Consider the following 16647-nt stretch of genomic DNA (forward strand, 5'->3'; position numbering starts at 1 on the left):
ATATATTGAATGATGCATGTATTCAGTGGATTGTAAATTTTTAACAGATGGGGCAATTTGAGTTTCGAATTCAGTTAAATTTGAATGATAAACTAGAACATTAAAAAAAAATAATAAAAAAAATGCAAATTTGCAATCAACATTCTTGCCGTCTTCCCTTTTGGTTGATCTTAAACAAAAGGTATTACCTATATGAGCTCAGACAGATCTGTGTTATACCCTTTGTTTTTTTTATTTGAATAATATTCCTTTAACATGGTTGAAAAAGGTATAGTTTCCACAGGATACGAAAGACTATCCCTATTATGCCTCTATCAACTGAAACTGGATGTATGATATGTTATTTTTTGTGATTGATAGGACACCATCGATCTGCTAAATGTCTCACCCCAAGACTGTAGTATTGTCAAGATTATAGAAAATATTGAGAATGCATGCTCTGGGATTATTTTTTTTTTTTTTTTAAGAAATATTCCAAACTAATTAGCATTCTCATACAAATTCATACATATCTGAAAATAATAGTCAAGTAAAAATTTAAACATGTATGTTGTTAAGAGGTGTAGTTTGAATAACTAAAGAGAATAAATTGATCAATTTTTATATGTTGTGTATTTCTAACTGTATTGGTTTAACTTTATAATTATCCTTTTCTATTGGTTCAGACATTTGGGAACAATTTTTTTTTCATAAAAGAATATCCCCATGCTTGCAGGTGCTTAGAAATATATAGGAATAGAGACAAGAGAAAAGAAAGTTAATTTTTAAAATACTTTTTGGTTATTGGAAATTCTTTTTTTTTCTTTTTTTTTTTTTTTTTTTTTTGATACATACTGCCCCAAGAAACATTTTAAGGATTAATCTGTGTGCTCTATTTCTTTCTCTCTCTCTTTTTTTTTTTTAGGAGTGTGTTTTTGAGCGACTTGATTTGAAAAAAGACATTTTCAAGCAATTAGACAAACTAGCATCAGATAATGTTGCTCTCTGCAGCTCTACTAGTTGTTTTCCAGCATCATCATTTTCAGAAAATCTTAAGCACAGATCGCAAGTTTTAGTTGCTCATCCGGTATGGATTGAACTTATTTTATTAAAATTAATAAATCTTATTTAATGAAATATAAGTAATATTATAGTTGTATGATTAGTATGTATCATTAATAATTAATCGATATAATTACTACGTTTCAACATAGTAACTACATTGTTTTCTTCAGTATGCAGCTTTATAAATGATATTACAGAACATGAATATTTTCAATCAACTCAAACTTAAGCCATGCGAAAGATTATTCAGAGAGAGAGAGAGAGAGAGAGTAGTGGAAAAAAAAAAGTGAGGGAGATAGAGTGATAGAAGATAACTAATAAAATATGCATGATAAGAAATAAATAATTAAAAAATTGACAAAATAAGGAACATCTTTATTTAGACAATTTTATAATTATTTATTCTTATTATACATATTTTTTTAGTTTCTCCGATCTCCCTTCTTATCGCTGTCTCCCTCACTTTATTTTCTTTCTTTTTTTTTTTCACTTTATTGTCTATGCTCTGTTTAGGTGCAGTATTTGCTGCCTTTAACTACACTAGACTACTTCTTCATTTTTCTACCTTCTTATTTCTGCTTTCTTGTTATTCTATTTAATATATATACTGAAATTTACTCAATCAATCAGTATCAGTTTATTGTGACGATTCTGAATAAAAGTACAGTGACACATGCACAGTAACATAACCTGTTCTCGCCAACTTAACCTGTTCCAGCACCATAATGGTGCTGGAACAGGTTAGGTTGGAGTATGTTTGTTTTTTATTTGTTTGTTATTTTGGTTTTTAGAAGCATTGGCAACTAAAGCCATATTGCTCCGGGGATATGCTGTGGTCATTCCCTGACCTTTCCACATCCTCCGTATTTGGTGGTCACGGGCTCAAACCCCGGTCTAATCAAGAAGCGTCTGCTACGCACTGCCACTCCTGCCCACCTGGCTACGGAGGCACCGTTGGAGTGCATAACAAGCCAAATATTCACAGAGAAGGTCACAAGCACACCCCAAAACAGCTGAGAGAGAAAAAGCGGTTATATCATTAAAATTAACAATAAGAGAAGCAGATACAAAGATAAATAATGAGGAGACATGCATTAAAAATAATAATAATATGTGCAGCAGTATAAAACTAATTAAACTGTAATGACAACAAAATCAGATTGAAGATACCCACAAGATGAGTATTATCATAAACAATAATTTGTAATTGTCAAATGGAGAAAAGTAAAATAGAAGAGTAAAGGTAATATAGTATTATAACAGTTGGTTGGCAAAGAGATTGCTTTTGGAAGATAATGTAAATGCTTCTGTATATTAAGACTAGGTTACATAGTGCATTTCAACAGTTCTTTTACATGTCAGGTTAATAATTCCAGTCAGAATTGAGAAGGATGGGGTCAATGCTTAAATAACATTGACCGCACATGGCTAGAGTCACTTAATATATTAAACAATCCGAAAGCCATAAACAGCTGCAAAGGCATGAAAATGCACCCCATCCTGGAGACAACCATTCTACACCTCGACAAACGCTGGAGTAAAACAGTGCATGTCCGTGTGACAACAATAGGAAACCAGCTTGAATAATGTGACTTCACTGTCAGCTTACTGCATGCATAACTATATCAGTTGTATTCAAATTTCAATCTATTAGTTGACAAAGAGGCTCGTCAGCCTCGAAAGCTTCTGCTGTATATTTGAGTTATTAAATACATTCATTGGGCTATACTGTATTTCTTTCTTAACTATGGACCCCAGTACACAAGGCCCTTTCGTGATAATACCATAGACAACTCTTAAAGAAAAATTAAGATCGTAGTGTGAAAGGCTGTATCTCATATTGTTCTCATCCTTCACGAGTTACCATGTATTGCACTGCCTCGAATAAGTAACACTTCACTAATAGAGAAGACTATTGTCACTTATTTTCGGTGGGCACCACCACCTGGACGGCACCGTTTCAAAGCTAGTTGGCTTTTCATCAGTGGGTGCCTTTCACACTATGATCGTAGTTTTTCTTTAAAAGCAGTATAAACAGTATACTGCTTTTAAAAACAGTATACTTCACAACTGTTTTGTCATCATTACACCTACTCACCCACCAAAGAAGGGACAAATAGCCCTGAAATGGTGCAGTCTGGGTGGTGGTGGTATCCACTGAGAACAAGTAACGTTAGTCTTCTCCTTTAGGTGAAGCGTTACTTATTCGAAGTAGTGCAATGTCATGGCAACTCGTCGTGAAGGTATTCACAATATGAGATGTAACTTAAACGATGCTGCCATTGCAAATAATTTGCTAATTTATAATTGGCTGTGTATTAATGATGCAAGTGCACTAAGATATACATAGTCTAACTCTTTCACAGCTTGAGGCATAAGCCCTTAATGCATTAGAATCAATACTTTACATATGGAAATCAAGAATAGTACTGCATGGTCATGTTAGATAAACATAGCACATGACCATGCTTAAACAAAGTTTGTTTTATCACATTAAAACAAGCTTTTGTTACGTATTACGACATAATCCACATCTCTCTTCCCCGTTGGCTGAATAAATATCATTAGGAGAAAAATTATTTTAATATATAGAAAGATATATATATATATATATATATATATATTTTTTTTTTTTTTTTTTTTGCAAAAATTATGGGTAAACACAAGAGTTGTGCTTTTGATTGAACAGAAACTTGAAATTATTCAAAATTTTTAAAACAGGGCATTTGTTAAATCTTTAATGAACTGTTATAATGTTGGTGAACAAACTATATGCGGCATCGTAAAAAATAAAGGGAAACTATTAGATTTTGCAGGCACATCACATCTGATAGTGTTAAAGGCATGATAATCAGAAAAATGATGAAACAGCCTACATACTTAGGACCTCGATAAGACAATGGTGTTGTAGTTTAGTTAACAAACAGCAGAAGAGCGAAGGGGGGAAAAATTGACGAATTAAAATTGCAAGTGATTTTACTGCATCTTTTGGTTGGTTGATGTGGTTTAAACAGAGGCACAGCATTCGTCAGATTGCCATTCGGGGTGAAAAACTAAGTAGTGATGCACCCACCGGCTGCCCAAGAATTCACCAGTGAGTTTCAAAAATTTATTGAAACCAATGAACTTGTGCCGGAGCAAATTTACAATGCCGATGAAAGAGGATTGTATTGGAAATGTCTAACTATTGACATTTTGGAAAAACCTGACTGTATCAGGTGCAATTTATGAAGTTTCAGCACCATAGAAATCAATAAAAAGTATAACCTTAAAGAGGTCTTGGTGTAAAATTTTACTGGGAAACAATGGATTCCTAAGATTTGAAGAAAACTGAAGATCTAGTACCAGAAATGTTAAGAAATTTGCAACAAATTGGGGAACAAGGATGTCAATGAGCAATCAATTCATGGTTGGCTTAATTCTGACATTTAGCTGGCCATGAAGTACTAAATGATGAAGAAATTTTATATCATGTAACGACTACTACACTAGCACTAGATAATGATGGCGAACCTCAGGAATAGAAAGAAGAGTTGATATTGCCACAAAAATTAGCCACAGTGTGCTTTAAACCACACAGAAGCACTTCTCTAAGTGAATTGATTTTCGCTTATCTCTTCTATTTTTCGTAAAATTAAAATATAAAATATTATGTTAAAAACAAGGCATTTTAAAGACGTAGATAGTCTTTTTAAGTTAAAACAAAACTTGTAAAAAATATTGTGAAAATTATTGTGCACCCCCGTCGGCAGCTTTTGGCGGCTGACGCAAGCATACATCATTACCCATAGCTATGTTTTTATACCTATGCACACATTGTATTGGACATGCGAGTAGTGCATGATAAGTTTTTTTTTTTTTTTTGTTTTTTTTATCTATCGCCATAGGTGCGTTGTTGAACATTTTTTTGATATGTTTGGATTAACCTGAAATAGATTATCCGGGATTTTATTTTTACTGTCTATCCCAGAAAATAGTCTATTGTACTATATTTAGGGGGAAAAAAATTTTTTTTTTAAAATTTCAACCATAATACACCCAAAACTTTACATAATGTTTTGTGGAAAGTTTCTTGTGGTTAAATTAAAATTTTATTATCAACATTCAACTGTGGCAATAATCATGAAGAGAAAGTATTGCTAAACTGCCCTAAAGCAGATGACCATTCAATTCAAACAAAAGATAATTCTACAATAAATTGTATTTCAATTATGAAACTGACATAGTATACTTAAGGAAGAATTAGAACAGATTCTGCTATTCTAATAGATTTGTGTTAGAATAGATTCGACAAGTTTAAATTTATCACATTTCTGTATAAGTTTTGTTAATATCAGATTTAATTTATAGTTGTGCATGCCTATTAAATTTGGCGTAGAAGGTTCTATGTTTCTTAAATTATATTAAATATTAATATATAACTGATATCTGCTCTATATTTAATACAGTTGTCTGGATTTTCTTTTATCATCATTGTAATATTTTATTAATAAGACATTGTTATTTTATAATTTAATCTTGGATAAATCTACCATATTTTGTTCCACTAGCAGAATTAGTTTCATTTATTACTAAAACAATGTAATGTTATTATTTCAGGTAAATCCACCATATTTTGTTCCATTAGTAGAATTAGTTCCAGCACCATGGACAGATTCTTCATTTGTTTTGAGAACTAGAGCACTTATGACAGAAATTGGTCAAAAACCTGTCACTTTAATGAAGGAAGTTTTGGGGTTTGGACTGAATCGTATTCAATATGCTCTTTTGAATGAAGTTTGGAGATTAGTTCAGGTGAGTACAACTTCTACTAAGCTGGAAGAATGCTTTAAAAGTTAGTTTTTCAGGATATGTATGGTTGGAACATCAGAGTAAGTAAGGCAGGAACAAAATTTTTTTTTTTTTTTTTTTACAAATCATTTCGCAAAGCGAAAAAAATTTTTTTTTTTTTTTTCATAATATTGCTTTATTTATTATTTGTTTTCCTTTGTACCTTTATTCTAGTTCCTTTTATAGAAATGTTATACACTTTTTTTTTTTTCATTATTAAGTTTTAATTAGTAAAATTCAATGAAAATTTACTAATATAATTGGTAAAATTTAATGCAGGTCTATTTTTATAAAAAAGATAACCTTAACTGATAATCTTAAATCGTTAAAATATTTGCTTATTTCCAGTTGGAAATGAGCAGATAAAAATTCCATTTACATGTAATTTCCAACTGGAAATAAGCAGATATTTTAACCTAGGTTGAAGTGCTTTATTCCTCTTTTAACAAATACCTACATAGATTTATATTTACATTGTTGCTTCAAACAATATGTTCCTTGAATGTATGAATTGTCTTGAAAGTGTTACTTTTTCTAATTGTGCTGCCATCTTGCTCTCTCCATCTAACTAATTTTAAATAGTTGAATAGATGGCAGCACAAAAATAGTTTTAAAAATCGGAGGAGAAGGTCAACTGTTCACCTCAGTTATCCGATTTGAGCTTATAAAAGCTGCAATTGAAGAATTTCTGTGAAATTTAAATTCAGAATTTGATAAAACCAAAATCAAGTAATATATAAGTAGATAAAAGGATGTTGTTGCATTTAAAAGTAATGGATTTTATTTATTATTTTTTTTTAAATTAGATATTTGACAATTTTACTCTTGTCACTAAAGTCAAAATAGAAAATAATATTTTAAAGCATTTATACAGAAAATTTCCATGAAAACACTCTCTGCACAGAGCTGGGAGTTATGAAAATTCATTGCATATAGCAAACTGAAAAGGTTAATTCTTTCCAGATAATCATTTAAACAGTAAATGAAAGTGAGGTAATGATTACACTTTTTATAAATTTGCTATTGCATTTTATAAATTTGTTATAGTTCTGTTTTCTAAGTGTTGTGATGTATTTTTTTCCCATTGTTGTTCTATATAAAATTATATTGGCATCCTTGATTGCCATTACTTCAGCACAATCAGTTTTGCTATTCTCTACTAATTTACGCATCATTTCTTTTAATAGCCTCATTAATTTGTTTACAAAATTGGAGGGCAGAAATAATACAGACATGTTCATCTTATAATATGGATCAAATAACACTTGCACGCATCTGAAGAGTTCTTGTTTGGCATTGCAAAAGCCAATATTGATGAGAAGTGCCAATTATAATGGTTTTTCAAATGAATGGGGAAACTAATGCCACACAAACAAGCCTAAATAACTTCAAGGAGTAAGTAAGGATAATAAATTACACAAGGACTTAGCCTTAACTGTGTCTGTAGTATTGTCAGGAGGGTTGTCAATAAAATGAGTGAATTTGAACACAATAATTTTTAAGTGTTAGTTAACCCTATTATGTCAGCATTAGTTATTTTAATCAGGAGTTATTCTAGCATAATAAAGCTGACATAATATTGCTAATGAGGAAATGTGGTATCATCCAGAAGTAGCAGGTGATGATTTCATTAAGGTATGTATAATGTATTTAGAAAGGATAGTTAAGATGGAAGGGAAGTCATGCTGCTTCTTGTCAAAGGTAGCCTGAGTACAATAAAAGCTGTCCCACATTCAGAACTTTCACATGTTAGCACAGAATTGTGTGGTGTGAGGTAGTTGGAAGCAAAGGTAAAATGAAAATATGGGTGTACTACAGACCAGAAGATTGTGAAGAGTATGACAAGAGCTTCTGTGCAGATGGAATGGGCAAATAAGTGTGAATGGTCTTATGGGGATTTCAGTTTACTCCTAATCGATTGGAAAAGTAGCAAGGGATACCCACCATGGGGAACAAAATTTTTAAATAAAACATTATTTGCATTGGCATGTTAGAAAAAAATACTAAGCATAAAAATATTCTATAACTGATCGTGGCCCATGAACCAGACAGCATCATAGGGTTCATAGTATAGGAACCAATAGCAGGAAGTGATTATACAGTTCTTAGTTGGAATATAAATAAAGAGGCTGCAGTTGCTTAAGGCACGGGGGTTTAATTTCAGGAAAAGGGATAGAAATTTAAGATACTGCACGATCTCTGTCAACTGGTTAGACAGCAGAGGGAGGGCAAATACATTAAGAATTGTGGAATATGTTTAAAGCAATAGTCAGAAAAGCAATTAATGTATATAAACCATTAAGAAAATATAGCACAAGAAGGATCCCAAGATGGATGAATACAGAGCAGACTAGTCGAATAGAGCAGAAAAAGCCTATAATAGCCATAAGTTGATCTGTAATAGTACCACAGAAAAGGTCAGGCTAGCAATAGATGAGCATAAAAAATCGCTTGTTGAGAGAGAGCAAAGAATGGGGACAAGAATTTTTCATATGTAAAACTTTTTCCCCCTTTGGCTGGTGCAGCAAAATCTTGTAACTTCCTTGCACGATATGGCTTAATACAAAGAAAAAAACAAATAAAATCAAACCTAAGCATAATGGCTATGGAAAACTCTAGATAGCCCAGCTGATGTTTCTGATGAAATGAACAGGTATTTTGCATTGATCTTTACAGAGAAAAGGCACTACATAGTGAAGAGAGGATGAGCAGAACAAAATTAGTGATATTGAAATTACAGCAGCTTTTTGTTAGAAAAGCTTTCATGACTAAAAACAACCAAGGCTCCTGGTGTTCATGGCATGTATCCAGTAATGTTGAGGGAGGCAGCAAGAGTGTGCACCAAACCATTTGGGTTAATTATGAGGACATCATTGGATGACTCGAAAGAGATCCTTTGGAATGGAGAAGTGAAAAATCTATCACTAATACATGAAGGCAGATCTACAAGCAAAGTGGATAACTTCAAGTAATAGGGAACGTTATGGAGGCAGCGAATCTCAGACATGGATTTGGAGAGAAATGGAATTCTGAAGGGTACACAATGGTTTTCTTAAGAGAAAATCATGTTTGTCTAACCTGATTAGCTATTTTTAGTCACTCATGAACTGGAAGTAGGAAATAATCTTAACATTTGTTTATTTGGATTTTGCAAAGCATTTGACTGTCCTGCATGAGAGGTTATTGTATAAGATGGAAAATGCTGAGATCACAGATAAGTTTGTTAGATGGACCGCAGGGTAGCTACAGGGCAGAAGGTTGTGATTAATGGTTCCTTTTTCAGATTGTACTAACATTAGAAGTCTGACTGCCCAAGGATTTCTTGTGTAACCTGTGTTGTTTCTGTTTTTTTTTAAATGACATTGGTGAAAGGATACAGGGTATGATGTCAAAATTTGCAGGTGATCATGATTGGGATAGTAATTCATGAACAGTGCCAAGCAAGCATTTGTTCAGGCCATTGTATGTTGAAAATGTTGTAAGTTGAAACCAATAATACATTGATTTCCTGTAATTCGTCCCCAACAACACATGAAATAGGTATTTCTTACATGTTATACTTCATTTTTACATTAAAAATTTGTGTTTTATAAAGATTATTTAATAAATAGGCATAAAACATCTTAAAATAAAAAACAAACAATAAATTAGCATTTACCTTACACTTGAAGTGCAGAGTTGATGAAATCAATGGTGGCGTAGTGGTGATGGGATTATATCAAGCATCAGGTGTCTTTTCAGTCTTTTATTGCTACTGGCAAAGAAACTGTCCAAAGTGAACTGTTTTTTATGACTTTTTTGTAGCTTCTTGAAGTAAGAAATGACTTTGTCTTCCATTTTGCATATCATGAGTTCAGTGTTTTCAATGTCGGGGTGTTTTTTTTTCCACTTCTCTTAAACACTCCCAACAAGAAATGACAGTCTTAAACTCTTCAGCTAACACTTTTTGGGTGTCTTTTTCTCCTCTTCTTCTCCAGTGTCACTCTCCATAATTTTCTCCAACTCTTGTAGCTCTCCTCTGTTGTTAGCTCATGCCCATGAGCATCAATAAGGTCCTCCACATCCTCTTCAGTAACCTCTAGACCCATTGATTTACCAAGAGTGACAATTCATTTGTTAAAGCACCATTTTCAAATCCGTCAATGTTATGGATAATTAAAGGCCAGATGTTTTTCAAGGCTGAATTTAAGCACCTGATGGAAACATCATTCCAAGAACTAAATTCATAATAGATGACAGCATGAAAAATAGCTTTGAAAATCATCGAAGAAGGTCACATCTATTGCCTTCATTGATCAGATTTGGTTAAAAGCCAAAATTGAAGTATTCCTGTGGAATTCAGAGACAAAATTTGATGAAACTAAATCAAGAAGTATAGAGGTAGAGGGGGTGCCTCCATAGCCAGGTGGGCAGGAGCAGCAGTGCGTTGCACACGCTTCTTGATTAGACAGGGGTTCGAGCCCATGACCACCAAATACGGATGATGAGGAAAGGTCAGGGAATGACCACCGCATATCCTGGAGCAATATGGCCTTAGTTGCTAATGCTCCTAAAAATCAAATAACAACCAAACATAGAGGTAGAGGATATTCTGGAATCACAAAAATAATGATGGATTTTATTAAATTTGTTTTTTAAATTTGGGTTTGATTTTTTTGAAAAATAAATTTACTGTAGTGTTTGCAGTATATTTAAAATAAGAACTATATAATATTGGTATAAATACACCATAGTTTACCCATAAATTTGAACTACGTATATAGTGTAAAGGCATCGTTTTAATTGTATCTGATATTGTGGGTTCCTTCATGAGATAGCTGGTGTTGCACTACTTCAAATAAATAACGCTTCTCTGGTAGAGAAGACTACTGTAATTTATTTTCAGTGGATACCACCACCCAGACGATCGTTTCGAAGCTAGTGGGCTTCATCAGTGGGTGGGCAGGTACCCTGGTAATGCAACATGCCATCACAGTTGCAACGTTATTTCCACCATATGAGAGATGCCAAATGGTGTGTGTATATATATTTATTTGAAGTAGTACAATACCAGCTATCTTGTTGTGAAGGCACCCACATTAAAACGATGCCTTTACACTACATATGTAGTTCAAATTTATGGGTAAACTATGGTGTACCTACACCAATATTATATAGTTAATTTCCTAAACCCATAAAAAATTATGTCTTGTGCATTTTGTCTTCTAATACATTAAAATAAGAACATATTAATATTTTAAAGCATTTATGTATAAGATTTTATAAAATTAAAAAAAAAAAAAAAAAAAACTTGCTCCACAGACCCTACCCCTATGAAAATTCACTGTAGGAACCCACCCAAGTGCAGGGAAACTTGCCACTGAAATGGCTAGCTTGGTTTTATGGACTTTATATGAATTAAAATGAGGTGTACTTTATTATTATTTTGAAATATATATTGAAAATTCACTTTCTTCTGTGTCATAACACAACATATTAAAATAATTTCTTTTCAGAATGGTGTAATGACAGTAGAAGATATAGATACTACAATGTCTGAAGGTCTTGGAATGAGATATGCTTTCCTTGGACCATTGGAAACAGCCCACCTTAATGCAGATGGTAATTTTTGTTGTTCATTTAGTATTTTAAAGAACTATTTAAACTTTTTATGCTCTGATTTTGTTTCTCTCTTTCTAGTTTCCATTCTCAGCCCTTCAATTTTAAATGCTAACACATTATTTTCCACAGTAGGAATCCAATGTTTGATATTTCTATAGTTGACATATACAGGGTTATTACAAAATGGCTCTACAACTTCAAACATGTATAATGACTTTTTAAGCAAGAGGAAAACATGATATAACAATGAAGAGAAATGGATTGTTTTCATTGGTATGCTTGTGTCCACCAGAGGTAGCACTGTAGGGAAAACAGAAATTTAACATTCCAGGTGCTGCGAAGGTCTTGTACACATTTAGACTGGGAATCCTAGCAGATCTGTGTATCATTGACACACAAATTCTGTGCAAACTGAGTGTTGCATGATGCATTCCATTTTTTTGTTGTTGTTTGGTAGGCCTAACAATTTTTTTATTGTGCGTCAAGTATAATAAGAACATTGTTTGGCCTTCTTTGCAGCAAAAGAGTGGAATGAGTGAGGCATATATCTCTAATGTCCGAGGAAAACCACATGCTCTGCCAGGGGTGGGTGTGTGTTAGGCAAGTGCAGAAAAAGTTCACTTCCTTCTGTCATAAGTGGTAATGTTACCTGAACAACTAACTGGAAGGTGCTCTATTATCTTCTACAGCTAAAGCCTTGCAAGTTACAGATAAAGACAAAAAAAAATTAAAAAGCATTCTCTGTTGATACTTGGAATGGCTTGAAAATGAACTCTCCTTTAAAGTGTTGTTGATGGAAGTATGAAATATAGGTGTGTGATAGCCATAAAGATAATGGTCTTGTTTATTGAATTCAGAAGGTTTGCAGGCCTTTATTTTTCAGAGAAAAGATAACTACCAGTATTTTGCTAGCTACCATACATTATATTATCAAAAGTATTCAGACACCACTGGGATTTGAGAAAAATGAACTGTACCCACTGTATGTCAGGAATAGGTATAAAAGCAACTATGTTTATGCTAGAGGCAAGCAAATAAACAGTATATAGCAGACAGTTTAGGGTGTTGAGCTTAGTTACTTCCAGTGGGAAATCATTGTAGGATGCCATATTAGCAATCAATCTGTGCCATTGTGACAAAACTACAGCACTAGATCAACAGTAGCTGATGTAATCATCAAATGGAAACATGGTGCTACTTCAGGTGGAAATAATTAAGTGGACTGAAAAAAATTGAAGTAAAGAGATTGGAAGACAGAAGAGAGGTACATTAATCTTCTCATTCTTCATTGAATAATATAAGCCAGGAATTTAGGGAGCATAGGATCTGATGTTAGTGCAAGGATAATATAGAGGAAGCTGAGAAGCATCAGATTTTATGGAAGCATTGCAGACAACAAATCAAACATCATAGCATGCAATGCACATCACTGATTTGCCTAGTGCACCACTTCATTGTAATTGGTCCCCAGAACATTGGAAAAGTTTGTTATGGAGTGATGACTCACAATACACAGTTTTCTGAGCTGGAAGCTATGTTTAGGTCTGGTAGATACCTGGAGAATGTTATTTATCAGAGCACATCATCCCAACACCATCTGGTGTTGTTTCTCATGGCTTGGGATAGGATGGACTGATAAGATTTTCAGGGATGAAAATTAGGACTAAATGAATTCTGGAGTGGGAAAAATAGCACAAAATGCACTCTAAGTTAAAAAACCTAATCTAGGTACAATTAACATCTTTTATACAAGAAAACATTAACTATAGGAATTCAAAAATCAAAATTCATTTTACATACAATTGTATTCTTCACTAGAACATATTTTGTTTAGAAGATTTTCTGTTTTATAATAAAGTTAAAAATTCCAAACAAGTTAATCTGTAATCATTTGCTACTTGTAAACTTTCAGTATAGAGATTTAATTTGATTTTGCTCTTCTGTCTGGTATATGTTGAAATAAAATATTATTTTTGCATTGGCATGATGTTAAGGTGGGGAAAAGATATTGGCATAGCTTCAGGTTCTCTGGGTATCACAAAAGGCCTGGGTTAGAATTCAGTCTTGACAGGAGGAACTTTTACACACTTTTGCACGAGTTAGTATTAGTATTAGTAACGGCTGCATGGTGCAAGAAAGCCTATGGCTTATGCTGCACCAGCCAAAAAAAAAAAAAAAAAAAAAATCCGAACAAAACAATGATAAAAACAAAAAAATAAATAAATAGATAAATAAAATAAATAACTAATTAATAATAATCAATAAATAATAAAATAAAAAATAAATAAAAAGGAAATTAAACATATCATCCTATGTGCTTCCCTTACCCGAAAGTACTATCCAGATGACCTTTGAATTTCCCCAAACTGTTGGCCTCTACCGCCCATGAAGGCAACTTATTCCAGTAATTTATAACTCGCTGGCTAAAATAAAACTTCCTGCAGTCCAATCTAAACATTTTCCCCCCGTATTAGTCAGTCTCGGGTTGTGTCACTATCTCCAGCAGTCTGATGTTTCATCCAGCAAGCAATAAATACAACCAAAGAACACAACTCCTATTACAGATGCACTATACTGACAATTTATAGGTCTACTTGCTTTGGTGCTTAATATGCACCATCAGATTTTGAGTATTGCATTATTTGATCTCAAGTTTTTTTTTGTTTTTTTTTTTTTTAAAGAATTGTACTCATTCTTTTCAGCTGAACTTTATTTTAATTCTTCATTGGAATATTGTTCCAATGAAGAATTAAAATACTTCATTGGTTTGAAGAATCTGAAGTCAGGGTTGTGTAATCATGACCTATGTTAACATGGAGGACACTACATCCAGTCATCAGCTCTCAGGAGCAGCCAAGTAGGAGTTTTACCATGTCCTTTTCATGGAATGATCATCTAGGCATTGTGTGATGGCTTGTCACAGTTCTGCTTGCCCTGACAGTTTTACAATATTATCAAGTCTGCCACTTCAGAAGTACCCAAAAATTCAGAGGACCTGATTATTGGTTTGCTGTGGTCATGCTGATATAAAAGATTTCTTAAAATAAAGAAAACAAGTTAATTTGCAGAGGCAAAACTTGCCCTCTACCACTCCCTTAAACAGTCCTGTCCTACATTCTTTCAGCAACCATACCAAACCAGCCATCGCGTTCTCTGAATTTTTGGGCACTTCTGTGGCCAAAGATCTGATGGTGTGGTAATTTAACTATTGTAAAAGTGTCAGCAGGCAGGACTGTGCAAAGTCATCTCAAAGCCTGAATGCATATTTTCCCTTATAAACAGTAAATGTCTCTTCAACACTGTGATCTAATATCACTATGGCAATGTAAAATGTGAGTATTTCTATTTATTATGATAATGGTAATTGCTGTGCTAAATTAACAAAATTATATATTTTATTAATTTTAACATCATACATTTAGTTTAGAAAAATAGTTCTACATGAACAGTGGGACATTTATCCAAAATTGGGACAGTCACAAAAAATGCTCCCTGATCTCCTAGACCTGGATCATTAGTCCTTGTCACTAGTACAATGACCTCCATGTAGTTCATAGACATTCTGGACAGTTGTGTCCTTCTTATATTTAATAAGAGTATGGGTGGGGTGGGGAGGCATTTCTGTTTTAGCATGACAGTACATCATGTTATAAAACACAGCCTACGTTGACTTCATTTGAAATATGAGCATGTAAAGGCTTCATTGGGCTGCTCAAAGCCCTGACCTTAACCTCATTGAACCATTTTTGGGATGAATTGAGATGTTGGCTTTGGGACAGTCATTAGCTGAATTGGCTACTGTACTGAAGGAGAAATAGGAAAAAATACTGCATTTCTGTTATCAAAAGTTGGTTCAATGTCCACCAATGAGAATATAATGTGTAATTAATTCCAACAGACATGTTATTAATTAAATATTGTATCGATAAAAGGTTCTTTTGAAATATGGAGGTGTCCAGTTACTTCTGATATTATAATGTTGAAGAACTCTGTTAACACAAATGAATCATAATTCAAAAGAAAGAATCATTATTCAATAAGATAGTACAAGTCCCCATTACTGCTCCAAGTAAGAGACTGTTTAAATTATTTCCTGCATACTGGATCAGTTGTTATAGCTCTGGTGCATTGGTGTTTGTCCAGGTTCCCTATCTTCCACACCCCCATGACCTAATAAATGTGACATTGCTCCTTTCATGAAATTTCAACAGGAACATAAGCAATTGTAAATAGTTATACAGATATATGTTCTAATATCAAAATTGTGTATTTAATTTATTACTTAGGTATATTTCTAAAATAAGCCAAGCTTCATTTATATGAGGTGGGTGATGAAAAGTTTGCAATGTGTATATAAGTACATATCATATTTATTGGTTTTAGGATTATTCATAATTATTTCTGTCTGGGAATAATCCGAGTAAAGACTGTTATGGTGATAATTGCTCTTCTGCAATTTTCTGCCAAGGTATTTATATTGGTAGCCTTCTTTTTAGGCAGTGATTAACCCCTTGTGTGTGCATGCACTTCTATTAGAAAGATTTACTAAACAATACCAAATTTCATTAAAATCAGACAAATGGAAATATAGCAATTGTTTTTTTCTGTAGTTTGCATGAAAAAAAGAAATTCATAGATTAAACAATTTTCATGCGGTATTGTTACCTTTAGATATTACAAGCACGCTTCACATGTATTGTTATGCAGATTCACGATTGTAACGTTGCTGAGAGAGAGAGAGAGAGAGAGACACTTAAAAAAAAAAAAAAAAAAAAAAAAAAATGGAGAAAAGTAATAAATGTTATATGGTTGCAATTCCAAATAGCTAAATTTTGAGGATATAGAACTATATAGTTAACGTGTTCTATAAAGTTATATTTACTTTTTGCTTCTACTGATCACAGAAAAAGAAAAAGTCTAATGTACTTGAAGGGTAATTGAGCTGCATATGTTACCTAACTTGTTTGTTTATAAATCTTTTACAAGTCCTTAATAAAGGCTAAATAAATCCTTAAATATAATTAGGATTTATTAACTTTATTTGCAAAAAAGTTTCTTATACTTTTTATCTTTTCTGTGTATACAAAAATTTTTTTCATCTTTCTTTCTTAACATCATGAATGCCATTTAACTTTAGAGCTAGGTTTCTATATTTAATGGCCATTGGCAATT

At 32.9% G+C, this 16647-nt stretch overlaps 1 protein-coding gene across 1 annotated transcript in view; it reads left to right on the forward strand.

Annotated features, from left to right (window-relative positions):
* Positions 1-16647, forward strand: part of LOC150081516 (lambda-crystallin homolog) — a 45846-nt gene that overhangs the window by 27674 nt on the left and 1525 nt on the right. Inside the window, 3 exon segments of the mRNA XM_090380232.1 lie at positions 905-1066; positions 5644-5838; positions 11370-11475. Coding sequence (XP_090236358.1) covers positions 905-1066; positions 5644-5838; positions 11370-11475 — 463 coding nt within the window.

Source organism: Mastigoproctus giganteus, chromosome 8, assembly GCF_048544385.1.
Source record: "Mastigoproctus giganteus isolate SK-2022 chromosome 8, ASM4854438v1, whole genome shotgun sequence".
NCBI classification, from domain to species: domain Eukaryota; kingdom Metazoa; phylum Arthropoda; class Arachnida; order Uropygi; family Thelyphonidae; genus Mastigoproctus; species Mastigoproctus giganteus.